At 38.8% G+C, this 19,785-nt stretch overlaps 3 protein-coding genes and 1 pseudogene across 5 annotated transcripts; all 4 read right to left on the bottom strand.

The window, feature by feature from the left end:
• Window positions 1–1,267: 1,267 nt before the first annotated feature.
• On the bottom strand, window positions 1,268–3,766 carry LOC113586070 (ras-related and estrogen-regulated growth inhibitor-like). Its single transcript, XM_027023925.3, has 4 exons — window positions 3,466–3,766; window positions 3,119–3,175; window positions 2,849–2,922; window positions 1,268–2,201 (listed from the first exon to the last, which is right to left on the bottom strand). Exons 1-4 carry the CDS (start codon window positions 3,572–3,574, stop codon window positions 1,716–1,718), a joined length of 726 nt encoding a protein of 241 aa, XP_026879726.1. The 5' UTR covers window positions 3,575–3,766; the 3' UTR covers window positions 1,268–1,715.
• A 124-nt stretch (window positions 3,767–3,890) lies between these two features.
• On the bottom strand, window positions 3,891–8,164 carry mrpl21 (mitochondrial ribosomal protein L21). Its single transcript, XM_027023924.3, has 7 exons — window positions 8,013–8,164; window positions 7,122–7,182; window positions 6,452–6,537; window positions 5,446–5,609; window positions 5,292–5,344; window positions 4,830–4,933; window positions 3,891–4,097 (listed from the first exon to the last, which is right to left on the bottom strand). The coding sequence occupies exons 1-7, from the start codon at window positions 8,101–8,103 to the stop codon at window positions 4,033–4,035; spliced, it is 624 nt and encodes a 207-aa protein (XP_026879725.3). The 5' UTR covers window positions 8,104–8,164; the 3' UTR covers window positions 3,891–4,032.
• Window positions 8,165–9,381: 1,217 nt separating this feature from the next.
• slc38a7 (solute carrier family 38 member 7) lies at window positions 9,382–15,473 on the bottom strand. Of its 3 annotated transcripts, XM_027023928.3 has the most exons (13): window positions 15,314–15,469; window positions 14,392–14,449; window positions 13,939–14,235; window positions 13,738–13,791; window positions 13,464–13,608; window positions 12,985–13,129; window positions 12,346–12,444; window positions 12,095–12,152; window positions 11,859–11,973; window positions 11,535–11,682; window positions 11,177–11,376; window positions 10,957–11,008; window positions 9,382–10,874 (listed from the first exon to the last, which is right to left on the bottom strand). In XM_027023928.3, the coding sequence occupies exons 3-13, from the start codon at window positions 14,200–14,202 to the stop codon at window positions 10,760–10,762; spliced, it is 1,395 nt and encodes a 464-aa protein (XP_026879729.2). In that variant the 5' UTR covers window positions 14,203–14,235; window positions 14,392–14,449; window positions 15,314–15,469; the 3' UTR covers window positions 9,382–10,759. The 3 variants fall into 3 exon arrangements, with proteins under 3 accessions (XP_026879729.2, XP_026879730.2, XP_026879732.2); XM_027023929.3 differs by lacking the exon at window positions 12,346–12,444 and having other exon boundaries at window positions 13,939–14,449; window positions 15,314–15,470; XM_027023931.3 differs by lacking the exons at window positions 9,382–10,874; window positions 10,957–11,008 and having other exon boundaries at window positions 11,183–11,417; window positions 13,939–14,449; window positions 15,314–15,473.
• Window positions 15,474–16,405: 932 nt separating this feature from the next.
• On the bottom strand, window positions 16,406–18,366 carry LOC113586076 (aspartate aminotransferase, mitochondrial-like; annotated as a pseudogene).
• Between the last annotated feature and the right edge of the window lie 1,419 nt (window positions 18,367–19,785).

Genomic DNA, 19,785 nt, shown 5'->3' with positions numbered 1-19,785 from the left:
GTTTGAAGTTCCAGACTGATGCTGGACATGGTGCCAGAGATAGGTGGTGTTTGCTTTAAGGGCAGTATCAAACTATGAGAGAGGAATATGTTAACAAATGGATATGTCATAAATCAGGTGTGCCACAAAGGTTTTTCTTCAAACATGTAATAGCATACTTTTCTGGTTTGAAATGAACAGTGAAGACAATGTTGATTTAAGTGTGACAGACAATACCACATACTGGTACTGTAGAATTGGCCAGTTCTGATTCTTGATTTTTAAAAGGGTCTAATTTTGTTCCTAAGGTACAAAACACGTTTGTTTTTAAATCTCCACAGACCACACACAAAGCCTTTATTATGACCATTTCCACCTCTCAGAAGCTGATGAGTAGTTTGAAGTGATGCACCCAAAGGCTCCTTCTGTTCAAATACCAATAACATGCAGTATACTTAGTCAACATTAAACCTGTGTATATATATATTTAATATATCTGAAACCCTTTTAAGATCATGCTTCACTGATCTTATGACCTACTATTACGTGCCCTGAATACTGTGCCTGTTTATAGAAAGCCGGGGGGGGTGTAAACCTTAACTGTACCTTTATTGTGACTGGTCAGTGGCAGTAAGCACAAGTTGGGAGTGCCTATTATTTTGGGAAAGTCAGAGCTACAATGAAATCTGAAGATGGGTTTTCTTGGCCTTGGCTGATTTTCTGTCTTTCCTGTGCTCCTCAACTCGTAGGCTGTTCTTTGTGCTTCATCATGTATCCTCACTTATTTGCATTAATTTGCATGAATAAGTCGGTTGGTTCACATGAAGCATAGTGTGGCAGAATGTGACGCTAATTGACTAGATGATGATTAAATGGAGTCAGTTGTATTTTTAATTACTTTTATGCCATGTGCTACAGGTACTTTGTTGTTTTTGTCAGTTTGTTACAGATGTAGAATGCATGTTAATGACTGAGTGAAATTGAAGTTTTTGCTTTTTCTAGTGTTAGTCATAATTGATGTAGGTAATGATTTGGCTTTCAGATTGCTGCCCATCAGAAAGGATCGTGGCTAAAGATCCAGTCTACTATCATATCATATATAATATTTACAAAGAGGAACAAAATGCATTGTGATTCATCTGTAGATTTTTAATGATTGTACTCATGCATACAGTGTAAGTAACTGTATTAGAAAAATGACAACAGACAATAAAGCATTTGGTTGGCTCTAAAAATAAGACATTTAGATGTCACTTTACATTTAAACAGTTATATAAATCATGTTTGAGGTACACAAATAAAATGCAGTTGGAACAGAACCAGAACTGGTGACACAGGCAGCCAAATTTTTGTGTTGGTTGTTAAAGACCATTTTTATTTAATCTTTTCTTGAACACTGCGATGCTCTTTTGTAAACTTTTTCTATAGCTGCTCCATAATTGAACAGGCTCACAAGAAAGTTACTGGTGAAAATCAATCTTCAAAAGGGTGTTGCACTGTGTTTTGCCTTTATGGTCCTTCCAGTCCAAGTTCAGAATCTGGTTCTGCTCTCAGGTTTTCTTTAGAAAAAGAAACCCAAAAGCTTACAGAATTGCTCCCCAATGCACCAAAGTATGGTAGTTGTCCAATATGCTTCTCTGCTCTGAGTGAATACTAATAACCATAATCAAATATGCCTTGTAGAATGAACCTTTTCAAAACATTTTCCCACTTGTTATTAAACATCATCATAGCACTCAGTCAGGAAGGAGATCTCTAAAAGAACTGAAGCTGAAACTGCGGCCAGTTGAGCCCAGAGCCGAATTAGAGTGGATTCTGGGAATCTTCTCCATCAGTCTGGAGACTGCTCGCCTACGGAATGAAGGGGGAGAGGAGTCCATCTGCTGCACAATGTCAGCATACAGTGCCTGGAAGACCCCTGCTGTCTCCTCCCACCCATCCCTTACTGAGACTTCATGCAGGGGCAATTTTAGGCTCCGGCGCAAGCTCTCGCCATCCTGGACGGACACCATCCTGTCAAACTCCAGGTCCTTTTTGTTGGCCACTATTATCATGGGTGGAGGCTCAGGGCAGTTCCGTCTGCTACCTGCTGTATGGATGTGATTCACCAAGAAACAGAGGCGCATGACCTCATCGAAGCTACAACGATCGGTCACAGAGTAGACGATGACGAAACCATCAGCCCATTTTATTTTCTCCTCAATCAGCAGGGCATCTTCCTCCTATAGACAATGTATAATGCAATTCAGTTCCCTGAATACTCCTTATTTGTGAAAGATGAGCAGAACAAAGTCATTAAACAAGCACTTTTCTGTATGCTTCTGTACTAAAATCTGAGATCAAAATAAATTCTTAAATGACAGTCACACTGGAATCTGTTCCAAAGAAAATCCAAGATAGCGCTGCTGTTACCAATCAGCTATGAGAAGCGTGACACGTCAGTTATTAACGAAATGTATACAAGAGTAGCCTTAAAACCCCCATGGGTCACACTTTTTACGTAACATTTAGTAGGCCATCATCTCAGATGAGACCAGACAAGTTCATGTATCTTATGATATAGGCTTAAGAATGCTAATGGAAAGGGTAATATTTTTTTCGTTTGATTTAAATAGATTCACATGGCCAACTGCAATCAAACATTTTATAATGATAGATTTATTTTTACGTACGCTTATTAGGGGTCTGCAATGTGATTATTCACCGAGATTTTACTCTCTTTTTAAATCTCAATTTCTTTAAAAAGCACACTATAATAAATAATTGATTTCAGACTAAAAATAACCGAAATTGGTGTCGCATTCATTTTCATTAGCCCAGTCACAATTGTGTGGTTTAATAACTTCTGAGGCTCTTATAATTCTCTTACCTGTCCTGCAGTATCTAATATCTCAAAGTTAACCGCGTCACCCCCCATGGTCACTTCATGCCTGTAGATGGTCTCTGTTTAAAGAGGGACAGCCGCACTTATTTTCTAATGTTACCCAAGTCTCATTTATTTTCTCATCTCAAATTAATTACATTTACAATTTCATTGCGCTACAATGACGCAACTAGCCAACCAACTCAATACTGTTAAAGAAAATAACTGGATCTAAAAGATCCGAAACCTACAGCTTTGTTCCACAACATCACCTACCAAGAGTTGGGTCATAGTCGCCAATAAATCTTTTGGTGATAAATCGTACAGCCAGTGCTGAGAAAAACACGTGAATTATGTATTAGCGCTGTATGATTGATGGGACATTTTGCACATGAAAAACGCCCTGTTCTTCTGTCGAGCAAGACTAATTCCTTATGCATTACTTCATTTAAGACTGATCCATTGTTTAACTTGATCATTTTAACTATTATTTTATTATGCTATTAGAAAAAAGCGCGAATGGCCGAGTACACGCTCACAGACATACATTTCATTCTCGGCTACAGTCGGGGTAAATGCTTTACGACAAATTGTATAGAACAAACGGTTAGTAATCCGTTTACCTGTTTTGCCCACTGCGCCTTGTCCTAATATTACAATTCTAACTGTTCTTGCAGACGGAAAACTCCCGGTTCTTCGCAAAGTTCTTGATAGGCCAAAATTAGTTGTCATTGCAGTTTCTGACTCACTACGTTTAAAAATCCACGGATAAGGAAAAAAATGTAACGTGAAAATGAAAAGGCTACCAACGCACGGACGCGGTGAGTAGAAACAGCCCTCGCCTGTCCCTTATGCGCGAGCTTCATCTCTCGCACGCACAAGAACAAGAGCGCCCTCCACCATACGTATGCCTGCCCTGTCAATTCATCTCCCTCGTTTCGTGCAAATCAACCAGAATTGTTTAAACCTCGTTTTTGTATGCCTACAATACAATGGAAATGACTAATGCCAGTGGCAGCAGTGGAAACAAATGCAATGTCATCAGTAGTAAATTCTATGATAGGACAACTGGAGCAAGATTTTATTAAATGATAACCTTAACAGAGACAGATGTTGCTCAAAATTTCATTAGACTGAGTTACAAATTCCTCAAATGAGGGACACATACAGTTTTTACAAAATGTGCCAGCTCAGGTTAGTCCTGGGGACACCTCAATGCTGTTGATCCGAAGCACCGTCTGTGGCTGTACAATAACTGCAAAAACACAAACAAATTTATTCACATCCACTTCAAAAGCAGCCCAGCAATTAAGTCCCAACCCAAGATATGGATGCTTTAGAGTAACAGGTTAACACAGGCACATAGTATACATAATAATGCAATTCACATTATACAGATAAGTGGAACGTGCCGCCTACTGTAAACAATCTGTACAATGAAAACGGTCATGACAGTGAAAGCAGTCATCCGCTTTATGCACTTCTGCTGCATACGAAAAGTTCCTGTTTACTTCAAACAAATCACTGAACTAGCCAGTAAATGGCATCTGTGCATGCACAGGAATTTAGGCCATTCGTCAAGACTACCAGAGATTCTCCCTATTGATAATCCAGGAGTGGCATGTGCTTAGAGTCAGTGAAATCCATATTTTTATGGTGGCTCTTATAGAAGAACTACAAAAACAACAAACATTCGTATTAATACAGTGTACTTAACTAGTATTCTTGCATTTGCATATAATTTCACTAAGAACACACACATTGTCACTCACATTATCAGAATAGATGTGGTAAACTCATACTTGAAGCTTCAGCCCAGCCATGATCTAGCCATGGAGTTATAAAATATGCATAGAGCTGAGATTCATGGTGAACGCCAGTGGTAAAGTTAATGCGCCGGCACATTCATGGATATTATATCCTGACTGGTGGAACAGCTATAGAATTTTTTTTTTTTTTAATGCATGCTAGATTGCTATGAACTCACTTCTCTTCTTCTGAAACCTATGTCTCTTCCAGAAACACATGTGAACCATGGGCCACGAGTCTGTTTTTTCGATGACTGTAGCCTCTACTCGGGCCAAATCACGGCTGGGTGTGAAAACAGCAGAGACAGACAGACAGTCTAAAAGCTGAAGGAACAGAGTCTTCGCATGCAGAAAACAGACATGCCACATTTTCTGCCATTTCTAACATGAACGTGAAAAACAGAATTAGAGGTATTACAATTGTGTATGTGGAAGGGGGATATAATATTAAATTTAGCATAATTTTAGATTTGTACATAACCAAGAAGCAAACATGTTTTTTTTATAAATCTTTGTGGCTTCTTCAAAAACAGATTTTTTTAAAAGTTAGTTTTTTGCATCTCTTAGAGAAAATTTCTGTACAAAACAGTGTAAACAGTGATTTGTTCCAATAATCAGTGCTGCTAGGGTATAGACTTTACCTAAGAAGAGGTCTCCCAATGAGTGTGAAGTTCTCCCCTCCAACAAGCAGCACCTACACAAAGCGAGACTGTAAGCGACAAATACCCTTGAAGATCTGACGGGACAAAGGCAAACACTTTAATGTGTAATTTGGATGCTGGGAACATGCTGCACCTTTTCCAGTACTATCCTATCACCGCAGTCTGCCTCAATGTGGTTTTCAATTTGGATCAGATCTTCATTGGTAACTTTCCACTGGCGGCTGGCAAAGTGGACAACTGCAAATAACCGGCCATATTCTACATTTTCAAGAAGGTTGTTAACCTTCTGGACAACCGCTGTAAAAAAGAGGGGACAACAATCATGACAATAGTCTTTTACTTCAAATGTCTTTTACTACAACTGTCTTTTACTTCAAGTGCTATTTATTACGTTATTTTGGTGTACTCACACTTGTCACTTAAAAAAATAATAAAATAAAATAAAATAAATGTATCAAATAAATATGTATAATTTATCAAAATCAATGAGAAATGATTGATCCAGTGAGTCCTGGGGCTAACTATCACTATCACTTCATTACCAATAACGAAAGCTATGTTACAGCAAAGGCTGGGTAGATTTACAACAGCATCAAATTTTAATCTAAACACAAGTCACAAGATCATAAGTGGTCACATATTAGATTTTACCCATATATTAAAGCACATGATGAGAAGTCTAATGACTCTAAATACAAAATAAATAGGCCAGTTTTGTCCTCTGTAGGCCTACTTTGTAAGGAAGTAAGGAAAATAAATGACAAAATTTGTAAGGACCTTTGATTTCAAGTAGCATTGATTTCCTACTGGATTCCCTAAACGAATGAACGATGTGACTTAAAGGAATGAACTGATTTTATTTGACTAGCACAGGTCTCAAACATAGCCAGTCATGGCCTTGCAACAAGTGAATCCAGAATAACTAAATAAAACAAATGCATGGCTTTCAGAATCTTTTTTAGGTTTTTGCTATGGCTGAAACATAAACTTAACCATTTAACTGCAGAATAACGTTTTGCCTCCTTATTATTAGTGAATTTATTTAAAGATCAAATGTGTTCAAATAAATATAAGGAAATATATTCTTTGGTACTTAATAGACATGAAAATGAAATGATGACAAATGCGTGCTACTGTGCCTTGATGTTTCTTTTGCTCTTCTTCGTGGTCAACTAACGGTAGCTCTGGCCATGGGGGTCTGGAAAGTGATGTCTCTGGTATGTAACTGTCAGAAACAAAATTATGAAAAGGAAATGCAAGTATCACAGTTCATTTCATAATTGTGAATAAAATTATTTTATTAGCCAGTGCAAACTTTCTTCAGTGAATGAGACTGAATTTACCTATGAACATTCTTTATAACCTGCTATTGCATACTAAATCAGTTTAGGAAGGAGAAGGCCATAATGTTTAGTTTCAGTTATTAGTTGTATACATTTATAATGAACAATATGTCTTGACAGGTAAAATGTCTGTCATAAAGTAATCAATCTAGTATCTTTTGTTATAACTGATGTAATTAACATTACATTTCTTGACATCTGCCACCCCCCTCTTCAATCATACACACTCCATCCAAACCCTTCTCCAAAGCCCCTCCCTCCAAGGATTTAGAAGTCTAGCGTCTAGCATTAAACTGACATAGGAAATTGACATTTAGGAAGGACAACCCTGTCATAGAGACATTTCCCGACTGGTTGATAAATAAGACTAATTTATTCGTGGATTTCAAAACCCAGAACAGTAACAGATTTTTCCACATAAAATGTGCAGTGTAGGGGTACAACTGGTGTCTAGGTGGATGCCTACCTCTTAGGATAGATGATGCACTTAGACCTCTGACACTGTGTAAAGCAAGGTACTATACAGCCTGTAAGAAGTAAAATCGGATTTGGTTAATTTTAGTCAAATTTTAGTGAAAATGGTTAGTTTTGCTCATTACTACACTCAACATTGTTTTGTCTCCACAGCGAGGTCCTAGAAAGGTCCTTCTAGCAATCACAACACAGAATAATACAAATAAGACATGGCTCTTCAACACTGCACTTGTGCATTGGAGTACAAAGTGTATTTCAGGGGCTGTTTAGGGGTTAGTGCTGAAGTTTTAAACATTTGTTTACTATGCTCCTCAGGGTTTCAACAGTAAAAATCACCTGAAAAATGAAGTAACTAGCTAGCTCAGTGTTACAGATAGAGACAAGACTGAGATCCCTTAGAAATGTAGCCCTGACCATTAGTTTATGGACGGCTAAGTACAGTATCATACAGGATTAAGATCAACAAAATTAAAAAAAAAATTTTGGCACGTGGAAAGTAATCCTAAAGCATTATAGATAAAACAATACTATGGTATGGTATGGTATCTAAGTAATACCTTAGGAAAAAATAATACCCAGAAATAGCGCTCAAAACCCCAAATATAAACGAAGGGCAAAGCAAGACGACGGGATGTAGAGCCCATAGCTAACATAGGTAACATTATGAAAGTTTAACCTATCCACTGGAAATAAGATAAATATACATTAACAACAAGGTTAGCTAGCTAGCTAAACTAGCTACAACATTCAGTGATGACAGAAGGCATAGGAACCGCTAGCTATCCTAGCTAAGGTGAATCAAATTGTTATTGATAGAGTCACAGACATTATCGCCGAGCTTTAAAAAAAAAAAAAAAAAAAAAAAAAAAAAAAGAATGCTTACGAATTTGTTTTGTAACTGGAAATTGCAAACGTGATCCTAGTCTCCAACATCTTCGCAACATTTCTTGACTGTTCTTCAAAGTTATCGCCATGTTCCAATTCAACCGGAAGTACTTTAGCTAGACTGCTGTTGCGTTACTATACATTATTTCCCCTAGGAACCAACGATTCTTGTGTATATCGGCGCAGCAAAAGTGGGTGGATGGGTGGATGGGTGGACGCTCTCAATACCTTTGGTTTCTCTGGATAAAGGAAAGGACCACACCAGAGTGTTTTGGGTCATGTTATTTAACATATTTTTTTACCTAGTTTTATAGTGCATAAAAGCTTTAGCAGTGAATTTATATTCCGTTTTAAGAATGACTGACTAGAATACAATGAAATTCATCAACAGGCTTTCTACATTTTATCGGAAGGAGACGGCGTTTTCTACATTCATTAATTGCTCAGGAATTTAACAGTAAGCTCCAGACATTGCTCATCCCAGGAACTCGATGTGGCTATAAGAAGAGTAACAATAAAAATACAGAATCCATGCAACAATGACAATAATATAGTAGACTAATTAGAGAAATAAAATATCGACAGGGATATACAGGCTACAGTAGGTAAAGAAAACTTTATTCAACTTTTCTAATTTTTCTCATGTTGCATGGTTCATAGTGCGTGACGCTGCTAAATGACGTCGCTGCACGACAGCTGTTCTAAGTCTCAGGATAAAATTCGCAGTCAAAATTAATCTTAAGTTTTCGTTTCCTTCCATGCATTACATCTATTTAGTGTCAAGTAGCTTATTTGTGTATTTGATATGTAAAACTAAGTCAAGTATTGTCTTATGTACATATACACTTGGATCAAATGTGTGATTTTCTCTGTATAGAGAAGCAGAACCACAATAGAAATCCACCCACTTCTTCATTCAAGGGTGAACCAGTGTATGTACACATCTTTATGTGTAGTAATATGAGTGCATCACGTTTCCTTTTTTTTTTTTTTTTTAAAGCAGAAATGCTCATTTTGCCCAGTCCAGACTGGCAGTTGACTGGCGAATTTGTGAATGTTTGTTTGTTGTTTTTCAATACAAACATTTTCAATCCTGACTAACCCCCCCCCCCCCCCCCAAAAAAAAAAAACCCGCATATTGCATGTATATTGTCAGTCCATCCTGAATGCAATTGTCAATAATTTGATTACATTTACATTTACCACTTAGCCATCACAGGAAAAAAAGAAAGAAAAAAAAAGTTTATGGATGAAAACTTTTTTTTAACAAAACTGCATAATAAAGTATTTCACCAATATAAACCTACAACATAGTTGTCAAGTAATGTTACAGTCACAATGCAGTATGTATGGAATATCAGACATCATATGTTGGACTGAATAATTTCCCTTTATTGATTTCAAACAAAAGTGCATTACTCATCCTTTAAAAAAAAAAAAAACTGTAAACCTTCGACATATTTTGTGTACAACACTGATCAATAATGAACTTGCTTGAACCGTATTTAAACTGATTATTACTGTATTGACGATCAAAGTGACAGACATGGATTTAAAAGTTCAAGTAATGGCTAAAAGTGATCTAATGAAATATGACTTTCACAAAGCAACACAAGTTTTCAATGTTTTAAATTTAATCCAAATTTGATTGCCCAGTTATCACGATCATATCGGTCATGCAAAATTAAAAGTCCTCTGTAGCTTCGCCTTTGATGGAAACAATGCAACTGCTTCTGCACAGTGCTCTTCCCACTTTGTAAACAGTGAATTTATGAACATGACATCACAAAAAGCATATTATATATATATATATATATATATATATATATATAAAAATATATATAAAATTATTTATTTTACACACACACACACAGAGAAAAACTGACAGTTCCAGGGGAGAACTCCAGTGCATTTGAATTTTAATATCAGCATAAGTTTCTTGATTTGCTCTCCCTTCTATACTGATAGTCTAGATCAAAAGTGACTTATTGTACTTAAAAATAACAACTCGTTTAAATGCATGCGAACGCACTCATTATTTCAAGTTTAAGAAAAAACACGCGAGGAGGACCGTTCAGCTCTTACTGTGCAATTCTTTATGTGCCCTTTAGGGGTTTTCCTAATGGAGAATTTTGCTTAAGGTGTTTTATACAACCAGGCAACGGCCCCTAAAACATGACTTTTCCGTCTTGTTTCATATTCAATTCACCTGAAAAAAAGTTAAAATAATAAGCAGAATAATTTTAAATGGAGACCTTGACTTTCTGCTTGGTGAGCAAACCATCTATAATGGCACAAAATTATGAACAGACAAAACAAGATCAAAGAAAATATTTATGAAAACAGAATAAATGGGAAAATGTTGGTAACTCCTCCGCACACTGAACCTGATTTGTTTCAGTGTTTGTAATAGTGCATTAAAAATGTGTCTATCTGAGCAACAAATTTAAACTTAAAATTCTTTTAAAAAGTTGTGTGCGCCCATAAAGTGTGTAGTGTGTTATGCGTTGGTGCCTGATTTTTACACACCAAGAGCAGCAGGGATCATGCTACATGCTGTCATCTTCTGGCTTTCATAAGAGGTAGGACCCTGTTGGCTTATTCTGACTGTCTTGTTATAACTGCACATTTAAAATCATTTAGAGAATGTGGTCAGTGCATAAGTAGCAGGGACAGCCTGCACCCCTTCACCAAAGGACTTTGTTTCTGGGTGCCAAGGTCAGTGGGATACCAGGACCCTCTTGGCTATAAGTTTCTGGAATGGTCGATATCTTGACAGATGGCATTGGTGGTGGTCTGGCCAAAGATGAAGGCTCCGATAGTAACCAGGATGACTCCATAAGTCACCAGTCCCTTCCAGCTACAATTTATGAGCAATTTAACCATTAAATATGCACATACATTTACAGATGGTTACAGTTAACTAGAGAAAATGCATTTACCTGGCTGATCTTACATCATGCTCCGACAGCTTGGCCTGAATTAAACACAACCCTACATAAAGCAAAGCAAATACCAAACTCAATCAAATCTTATAAGAATTAGTCAATGCATGAATAATCCATTACAATCAAAAACAATATTAGAAGACAATACTGATAGCGTGAATGGTGTTAATCTTGTCATTAATGAATTAACATTATGTTAAGTAGACTAGCATACCTGGAAACACAAAAATGAAGCAGGCAGCCAGGCCGCCAATGAGTGAGATGACGCGACCGATGTCAGGAATGAAGAGGGCAAGGAGGAGCGTGAGGCAGAACCAGATGAGAGTCTGCAACAGCCTTCGTCTCCTCTCTCTTGCTACATCTGTGTCCACATCCTCACCCTTAAAACGCAGCCAGAGACCCTCCAGCACTGCCCTGCCATGGCCCCACACACACACAAGAGTAACCTCACCACACTACATCCATCACACAAACACAGTGATGAATGTGCACATTCCACTGCTTACACGACATGGTAGATCACACACACACACACACACACACACACACACACACACTTTATCATTGGTTACCTTCCACAGAAGTGCAGTATAGGATAGGAGGTGACCACACAGATGATGATGAAGGCCCTGGCAATGGCCACAGCCACATCATTAGATGGGTATGACATCAGAACATCTTGGCTCACAATTGAGCCGAAAGACAGGAAACCACACACCCCTGCAACAAAAGCAGCACCCAACATCAAACCAGCTCAACAGGGAGAGGAAAAATGTATGCATTCGCCTTACATCCCAGTGAACTGAGGAACGGCTAAAACAGAGCTTTCTTTTTGCATTTTGAAATGATGTAACAAACACCATTATGCACAAAGACACATTTATAACACCACATACCTGTGCCTGTATAAACAAAGAGGCAGATGATCATGCTGAACGTGACCACACCACCCCAGGACCTAAGCTCAGCCTTCTTCATGCTGTTAAACACTGGAACACTACTCACATGACACTGTTGGGGGAGGTGAGATTAATAAGGAGACCTTTATAAAGGCAGGGCTTTATTACTACAACACTCGTTCATCAAGTGATATAATTCCCATATGCACAATGTGTCTCAGACACAAACACACCTGAAAGCCAAAGCAGATTGTCGGCATGGCATTAAACACATCGGTCCAGGATGCAGGGCTAGAAAAAACACCAGAAAATGTTCACATGATCTAATATGTTCATATTACTGCAACACACTGACGATGCACTTAAATTTCAGGTACTAATCAAATATCAAAATTTATTTACATAGCGCTTCTTAAAACAGATGCAAGTTACTACTGCAGTGTCATATTATTGAAAAAAGAGCAATGCAAAATATAATGCAAACCTGGTTGGAATGATTCCAGGAGAAACCTCTTTGTCAGGCCAAATATATTTGATGATAATTATGACTGTCACATACCAGGTGCCAATAACGCTCAGCATGCTAAAGATTAAGTAGTAAGAAGAAAGCTTGCATTCAAGGAGTTCCACACAATCCTATGGACATGCTAGGAAGAACTTGAGTGTCAGTCCATGAATATACAATAGCTAAAACAGAAAACAGCTAAACCCATTCCTCACCTGTCAGTATCAAACCACAGAAACAAATCAGATATTTGTGTGGTGGACAAACCCAGTAGTGATGTGGACATGGTAAAGGGATGGTAGTGGAGTGTTGTGCTGATATCAGTACAGGCACTGAGGCATTACTGGAGTTATAGTTACATGTTAGTGTCATGTGTTAGTGTCCCTGCTAGGCTGAGAGCAGTGAGCCACCCACAAATATCCAGTCAACACAAGACCTTTGGTCAGAAACTGGTCACTGAAATTAGAAGATGGCTTGAATTGGGCATGGCAATGCATACTGTCTACAGAAATTTATACTGCACCTTTTCAACTCAAGTAGTAGTTAACTGATAGTCTGATTAAATCAGAGTCAAATTAGGGTGAAATTAGTGAATTGTTAGATTTGAATAATCTGTACCTGGCATATTTCTGAAAGCCAATCTCCTTAGGAATGGAGAGTGGGAGTATAATGAGCACTGATGTGACTGTGATGGTGAACTTGCGGTCCGTGTACCAGTGAGAGTTGACTGCTGCCTCTGACTCATGAGCCACTGCACCAATCACTGTCCAGAAACACATACAGTTAGATAAGGAGGCACAAGCATGCATGTGTGTGTGTGTGTGTGTGTGTGTGTGTGTGTGTGTGTGTGTGTGTGTGTGTGTGTACAGCAGTGAGTTAAAACATTATGACCACCTGCCTATTCTGCAGTTGGTCCTCCTTGTGCCACTAACACAGCTCCAAGGCTGGTTTGGGGAACAACACTATGGCAGGGTGCATTATGCTGCTGAATGAGGCCATGGTCAATCAGCGGAACACCACCACTAAGGATCGTTATTTGCTTTACCTGCGACTGGCCATAATGTTTAGGCATGTCAGTGTATATGCAAGATACTCACACTTGTCTAGCTGATCTCCGATGATGATGAGGAAGGCTATGCAAGTGCCAAAGGTGTAGACAGCGATGGCGATCTCACATAAGACTCCCAGAACCTTCCCACATACAGCACGAACTACTTCCTGATATGTGCTCTCATTGCTGACCTAAAGAATCAGAAACAGCTTTGTAGGATGCATTTGTGTGCATATGATGCCGTATAAAGAATCAGAAACAGCTTTGTACGATAAGATTTGTGTGCATGCAATGCTGTATAAAGTAGTACAGTTGCTCACCTGTGAACAATACGCCAGGATCACCAAGCCAGTGATGATGAAGATTAATAAACTCTGGAAAAAAAGAAAATATTTAAGCATTTTTTAAATAACAAACATTAGATTTTAATCACCTAAAAATACAAATAAGCATGCATCATCAGTCTGCAGTCTTGAGTGAGAAACCAATTTCTGCAGGATATGTCTGCATATGTCTCTCACCATCTGCAGGACCACTCCAGCAATTACTCCTCCAGCCATGTTAAATGCAGCAGGGAAATTCAGAAGCCCTGCCCCCAAGGCAGCATTCACCACTATGAAGACTGCTCCAAATGATGAAGTCCCACCCTTGCGCTGTTGTGATTGGCCTGTAGGCTGAATTGAGTCCACACTGGGGCTCTGTAAAAGCCACACCCTCTCACCAGCATCTTCACTGTAACCCCAATCACCCACTTCGGCGTTCACGACCAAGTCCACCTGCGACATTGCTCTTCCTCTTTTTGCACACTAACAAACAGCCTTATGCAAACATGTAGCAGGGATCACAGGTTATGGGCTTCCACTTGCAAACATTCAGAGATACCAGAGGATATTTTACCATAGAGGCAAAAATGCCATGTAGACAAAAGCAGACACATGTATTCACACTTCTACTGGACTTTCATACAAACCCACATGTTGCAGGTCAAGAACTGTCCATAGTCAGGCCACTGTGTTCAACTCCTTTTAGGACCTATGAAAAGCACCAAACATTTTTATAGTCAAATACTAAATGAGAGAAACATATGGTGTACTTGCTATACAATATACTTAAGATGATATTACAAGGACACCAAAAGTGTTCTGGGTCTTTATCAAGACAAAATAAAATAACAGGGTTTAGACGTGAGGCACGTGGCTCTCTGCCCTAAATCTCTAAAGAGTTCACGTGACCCACCATACCGCTAATCCAATGGTGTGCAAAATAAAGTGGAGGAATCGAAAGATGCGACGTTGCCTATAGACTTATAGGCTGGCCACAGACCTCGCTTCTCCTTTTTTTTAAGTATCGTAACGTGTCAGCAGGTTTAAATTTCACCAAGCCACAATACATCAATTTCGTTTCAACCCACGCGATTAAGTTAAACATTTAGGCTAAATCAATAGGCTCAACACCCAAACATATAAGGCCGAGAGCGGGCACTGACTGAAAGGGCTCACGCAACACAGGGACGTACACGGTGAGTACAGACGCTCAAGACGATGACGTGCTGATAAATGTCAAATGTGGTTTCACAGCATCTAGTGTGAAGCCAGTAAAACTCCAGCCCCACTTATCAAGACTATGTCTGATTGCTACGAGACGAAGACAGCTAAAACAACCAAGGTCTCGGCTTTTATTTCGTATTATCCAGACCGAGTAAGATAGCTAATTTATAAATAATAATCCAACCATTTTGGCACCCGACATGAGGCATTTATATAAACAGCGGCAACGCGCAAGAACGTATCACTACTTGTCAGTGAAACCAGATTTCGGCAGAGTGTAGCAACATTTGTTAACAGGCCCCGAAATTCCTGTGTCCCACGTAATATTAGCACTAGAATTATTACTGACCTGCTCTAGATCCATCTCCCTAACCGTGAAAACAAATTAAGCAGCCAACAGCGACGACGACAACAACAACAAAAATAAAATAAAAATAAAAATAAAACAGTCCTCTTAGTAGTATTTCTTTTGTTCCCACTGAAGTCTGTAGCTTCGTAGTCACCTCATCACAGTACTTAAATTTGAGTGCTGCTGATACAGTAACATGTGACAGTCATGTGATCCAGTCGGGCATGATGGGAATTGCTAGCTTCGATTTACAGCTGTCAGGCGTAACATCTTTACCAAAACTTCTGATCCTGCATGTGGACAGATGTTCGCCGTTTAGAAGATAACGTGTAATAAGATACGTGCCTAATGAAGCTCAAAGGTCAGTTTTTGACTTCGTCATATAGCTTACAGAAGGTTTATACCAACAAACATTGTGCTCTGGCGCTTTTTTGTATTTTATACCCTGATGTAGGTTCAGCAGATTTGTTGCATTTACTGCATCAGAAATTTTTCAAACTGAAGTTTTTACGTGCGGGTATATCCGTTCCTCGCCATTTAGTAGTTTCCATTTCCCACCTTTCTGTCGTTTCTATTCTATATATTTTCGTTGCATTGCATGTACCGGTACCAAACCGGTTTTATGAAAGGGTTTTCTGGTTGAGAATTGCTTAGGATCTTGGGATAGCTGGTTAAACAGCACAAGAATTGTCACTGCATGAACAACTACAGTGGTTTAAAAAAAAAAAATCAAAAGTGGAAAATGTAAATAAATCCATTTTAAAATTTCTACACAAGTTGGCTCGAGTTCCTGTTTGCTATTCATGTTCTTCATCATTCTTTCCTACAGCTACCATTTATCATATACTTCAGTTTTTGGAAGTTTTCAACTACCTTCAATATCACTTTGTTTTGCTTGTACAGTACAAGATGTCATTCATTTAATCAATAGAAGGCCCAGGACCACTATGAAAATCAGATCTTGAATGAAATTATTAAAGATGAGTTTAAAAAATCAAACAAATACAGAAATCTTCTTTAATTCTCAGTGTCTCCTGCACAATAAATACAATTAATACAGAAATATGCAACAGGGAAAAAAACTCATTTCAGCTGATTCCTCATAAATTAATCTGACTCAAAGAAGAACCATTATCCATTATGCACTTCTTTATCACATGATCAGGGTTCACGAGGATCTAAGCAGGCAGCTAGTTGAAGCAAAACAAAGAGCCAAGTCCAATGTCTAGATGTGGGCCAACACATACAAACAGGAAGTGATGCAGACAGCTACGGCTTCCTTTCTTGTCCTAGAATGTTTGCCAAAGTTGCGACCAAGTTTGGTCATGTACACAGAGAACTCCTTGATCAGTTGCTCAACCTGGGAAACACATATACAATTAGATGATGCCAAACATGTAATAACGTAGGAGCGCCACTGCAGTGTTACCTGGTCAGGTTTGAGTACTGTGAAGCAGAACATGCCATTATGGTTGATGATGTGTTGTCAGTAGTGGGTGGAGCCTTCCTTTTTCAGATTAGACACTAACATCTACCTCATTTTAATAATCTGATCTGCCATTCCTTATACTTTCTCCAGCCTACACATGCAAAACATAACAAACATAATAAAAAGACAAAAAAAAAACAAGAAAGAAGTTAATGTAAGTGTAATTCCAGTATACATCATACCACATACTGTGCAGAGCTGGGCTGTTAAGAATGGTGGCCACAATACGGGCTCCGCTCATTGGTGGACTGGAGTAAATTGGAAGAATCAGGATTTTCAGATGAGACTCCACTTTCTTTGCCTCCTTAGCATCCGTGCACACCACTATGAAACCTCCCAAATGCTTGCCTACCAGAACGAACATGCCACTTGTAAATGGGATCATCAGCGCCAAGCAAAGTTATCATTAGCAGTAATATTTAAAGCTATTTTGCTTACAACCTGACATAACCAATTCTCAGGCATACACACTCACACACACTCACTTTCTCAGACATGCAAACATGCATACATGCTTGTATTTACACACACTAACCATAGAGATCCATGTTCTTGGCAAAGGACTGAGACAGAAAAATATTGTGGCCCTGTTCAGTGAAGTGCCTCACTGCCCATGCATCCTTACTGATGCACTCGCAAAGCCTTGATAGACCATGTCAAAGAACACCAGCACGTTTTGCTTCTGCAGATTGTGCCAGAACAAGCAGGGAATTGTGTCCTTCCCAACCTTATATACATCTTTCCATTTCAAGCTTCAACCTGTGCAGAAAGATCAACATTTATTTTAAGAGGGAATTGGGGATGGGCAGGGGGTTAAAAACTTTGTATAAATTAATAAATTAATATTACACCTCCTTTGAAAAAAAAAATGCAGTGTGGACATTCACAAACAGTAGCTATTATTTGCACTGTGTCAAAGTCAAGATGTTGTCACAAAGCAGCTTTACAAATGTCTGAGTCCAAACCTCCAGTGAGCAAGAGGAAGAAACCTTGAGAAGAACCAAAGGGGGCGGGGCCATCCTACTCTGGCTGAAAGCAGACAGTAGAATGTGTGTATTGATATGTAAAGATATCTAAATTGTTGAGTCAAACATAGCCCCTGACCCACGCCTTCCACAGTTAGACTATACACAGGAGTTCACAGAGTATGGATAAAACCTCTCTGTTCTGCAAGCTTGCATACAAACATCTTTAATGATCCATTTTTTACTCAAGTTCTCAAGTTGTCTCAAGTTGTCAGTATAAATGTGTATGTTACTGCAGAGATAAAGTCAGGTCTGCATCATTTTGTAGGCCTGATTTAACAGCCATGCATTAGATGTGCTCACAGCTCTTCTATTCTGAGTTTTAAAGTTATTTGTACCTCATTCATCTTCACATACACATAGTGTTTTTGCAAATGGGTAGAGTACAGCAACAGAGCACTTACCTTCTGGACACAGCTGGGAACATAGGGCTCGCCTTTGTCATCCCGGTATGCACCATCACCCAGATTAAACTTCTGGGGATTTGAATCCTGTTTGGAGGCCTCCTTCACCCCAAGAATGGGGTCAGGAGGTCCCATCTGCACCTCAGTCCACCATGAGCCGAACAAGACATGCACGTCAAAACATGTATGTTCAAAAATACACATGCATGCACCAAAATACACCAAACAGCCTATCAAAAAACAGGTGGTACAGACAGCTACATGAGCTACAATAGCAATAAGCACTAGCTAGGTTAATATTTTTCTTCTTTTTTTTTTTTTTTTTTGCAAATACAAATACAATATTGGCTACTGTCAGAGAAGTTGAAGACAGACTCTTGGGTGATTTATTTGTCACTGCATCTGCCTCCATAAGCAGGAGAGACAGCAGCCAAATACTTAAAAGTATTACTGAACTAACAGTGACTGTATGACTTCCCGCTCAAGTCAGGATTATGTGCCTTTTGCAGCATGGCATTTATGCTTCTCTAGCAGTTTATCAGCACTCAGAAGCAGAAATGCTGGTGTCCTACTTCCAAAAACCAGTTTGGAATAGGAATAATATAAATAGGAAATGTACAGGTAGGTATTCTTTGCTATTGTTAGTGTAATACATACTTATACTTTCCAAAATTAAAGGTAGATCCTGACCATGTGGTATGAAATTATTTTACATTTTCGTTTTAGTTGTTTAGCTCTATTCACCCTCCGCCCCAAATTGATTTTGGATTCGCTCGCTAGCGCCCTCTGGCGTTTTGAAGTTATTTTGATATAATGCGAGGAAGAGAAAGAGGCCAGGCTCCTCATAAACCGGCTGCTACTATCGTCTCCACGATGAATGAACCGGAAACCCCTGGTCCAATCACAACCAATATCTGCTTATTTCAACCTATAAGCATTTACTAGACATGGTAGGGAGTACCGCTTAGATTAAAATATATTCCGCAACTCGAGCACACAGCCTTCAAAGATAGAATGTATTTATTTTGACATTGTTTGTAGGAACATCTTTCCACACTGCAATTTCACTATTTGATAAACCGAATGGTGCTTTTATAAAGTAGCCAAAACTCTATCTTAAGCTGTGCTTCTTAAGTTCAAGAAGCTGGAAAGAAGATAAGGTCAGAGGAATGTGTGACATTACTGTGTGCGTGCTTTGCCATCCGCTGGACCTCTCCACCCTCGTAGATACTTCCTGGGGTGGCGGGGGGGTTAAGAGGTCACACAAGCCCCCAGCTCTTGGGAAGATAAAGCTACCTACATTGTGAGGAATATTTTTTTCTTTAACTTATCTCTGTGGAAAATAAACTACGCTGAGCTACCATACACACTGCAAATATCTATTGTCATTTCTAGCTGGGGCCTAGAAAAATCCATTATACAAGGACTTTGTGGTTGACTGGTGTCAAGATTTAAAGTGTCAAGATTTAAAGTGGTTTTTCAGAGGAGCAGAACCTCACATACAGTACTGTAATTCAGTTGTCAGGAAAACATTAATTAAAGGGAGAATATAGG

Source organism: Electrophorus electricus, chromosome 3 (genome assembly GCF_041902795.1).
Source record: "Electrophorus electricus isolate QZ-2024a chromosome 3, ASM4190279v1, whole genome shotgun sequence".
NCBI lineage: Eukaryota > Metazoa > Chordata > Actinopteri > Gymnotiformes > Gymnotidae > Electrophorus > Electrophorus electricus.
This window is presented reverse-complemented; position numbering and strand designations above follow the sequence as displayed.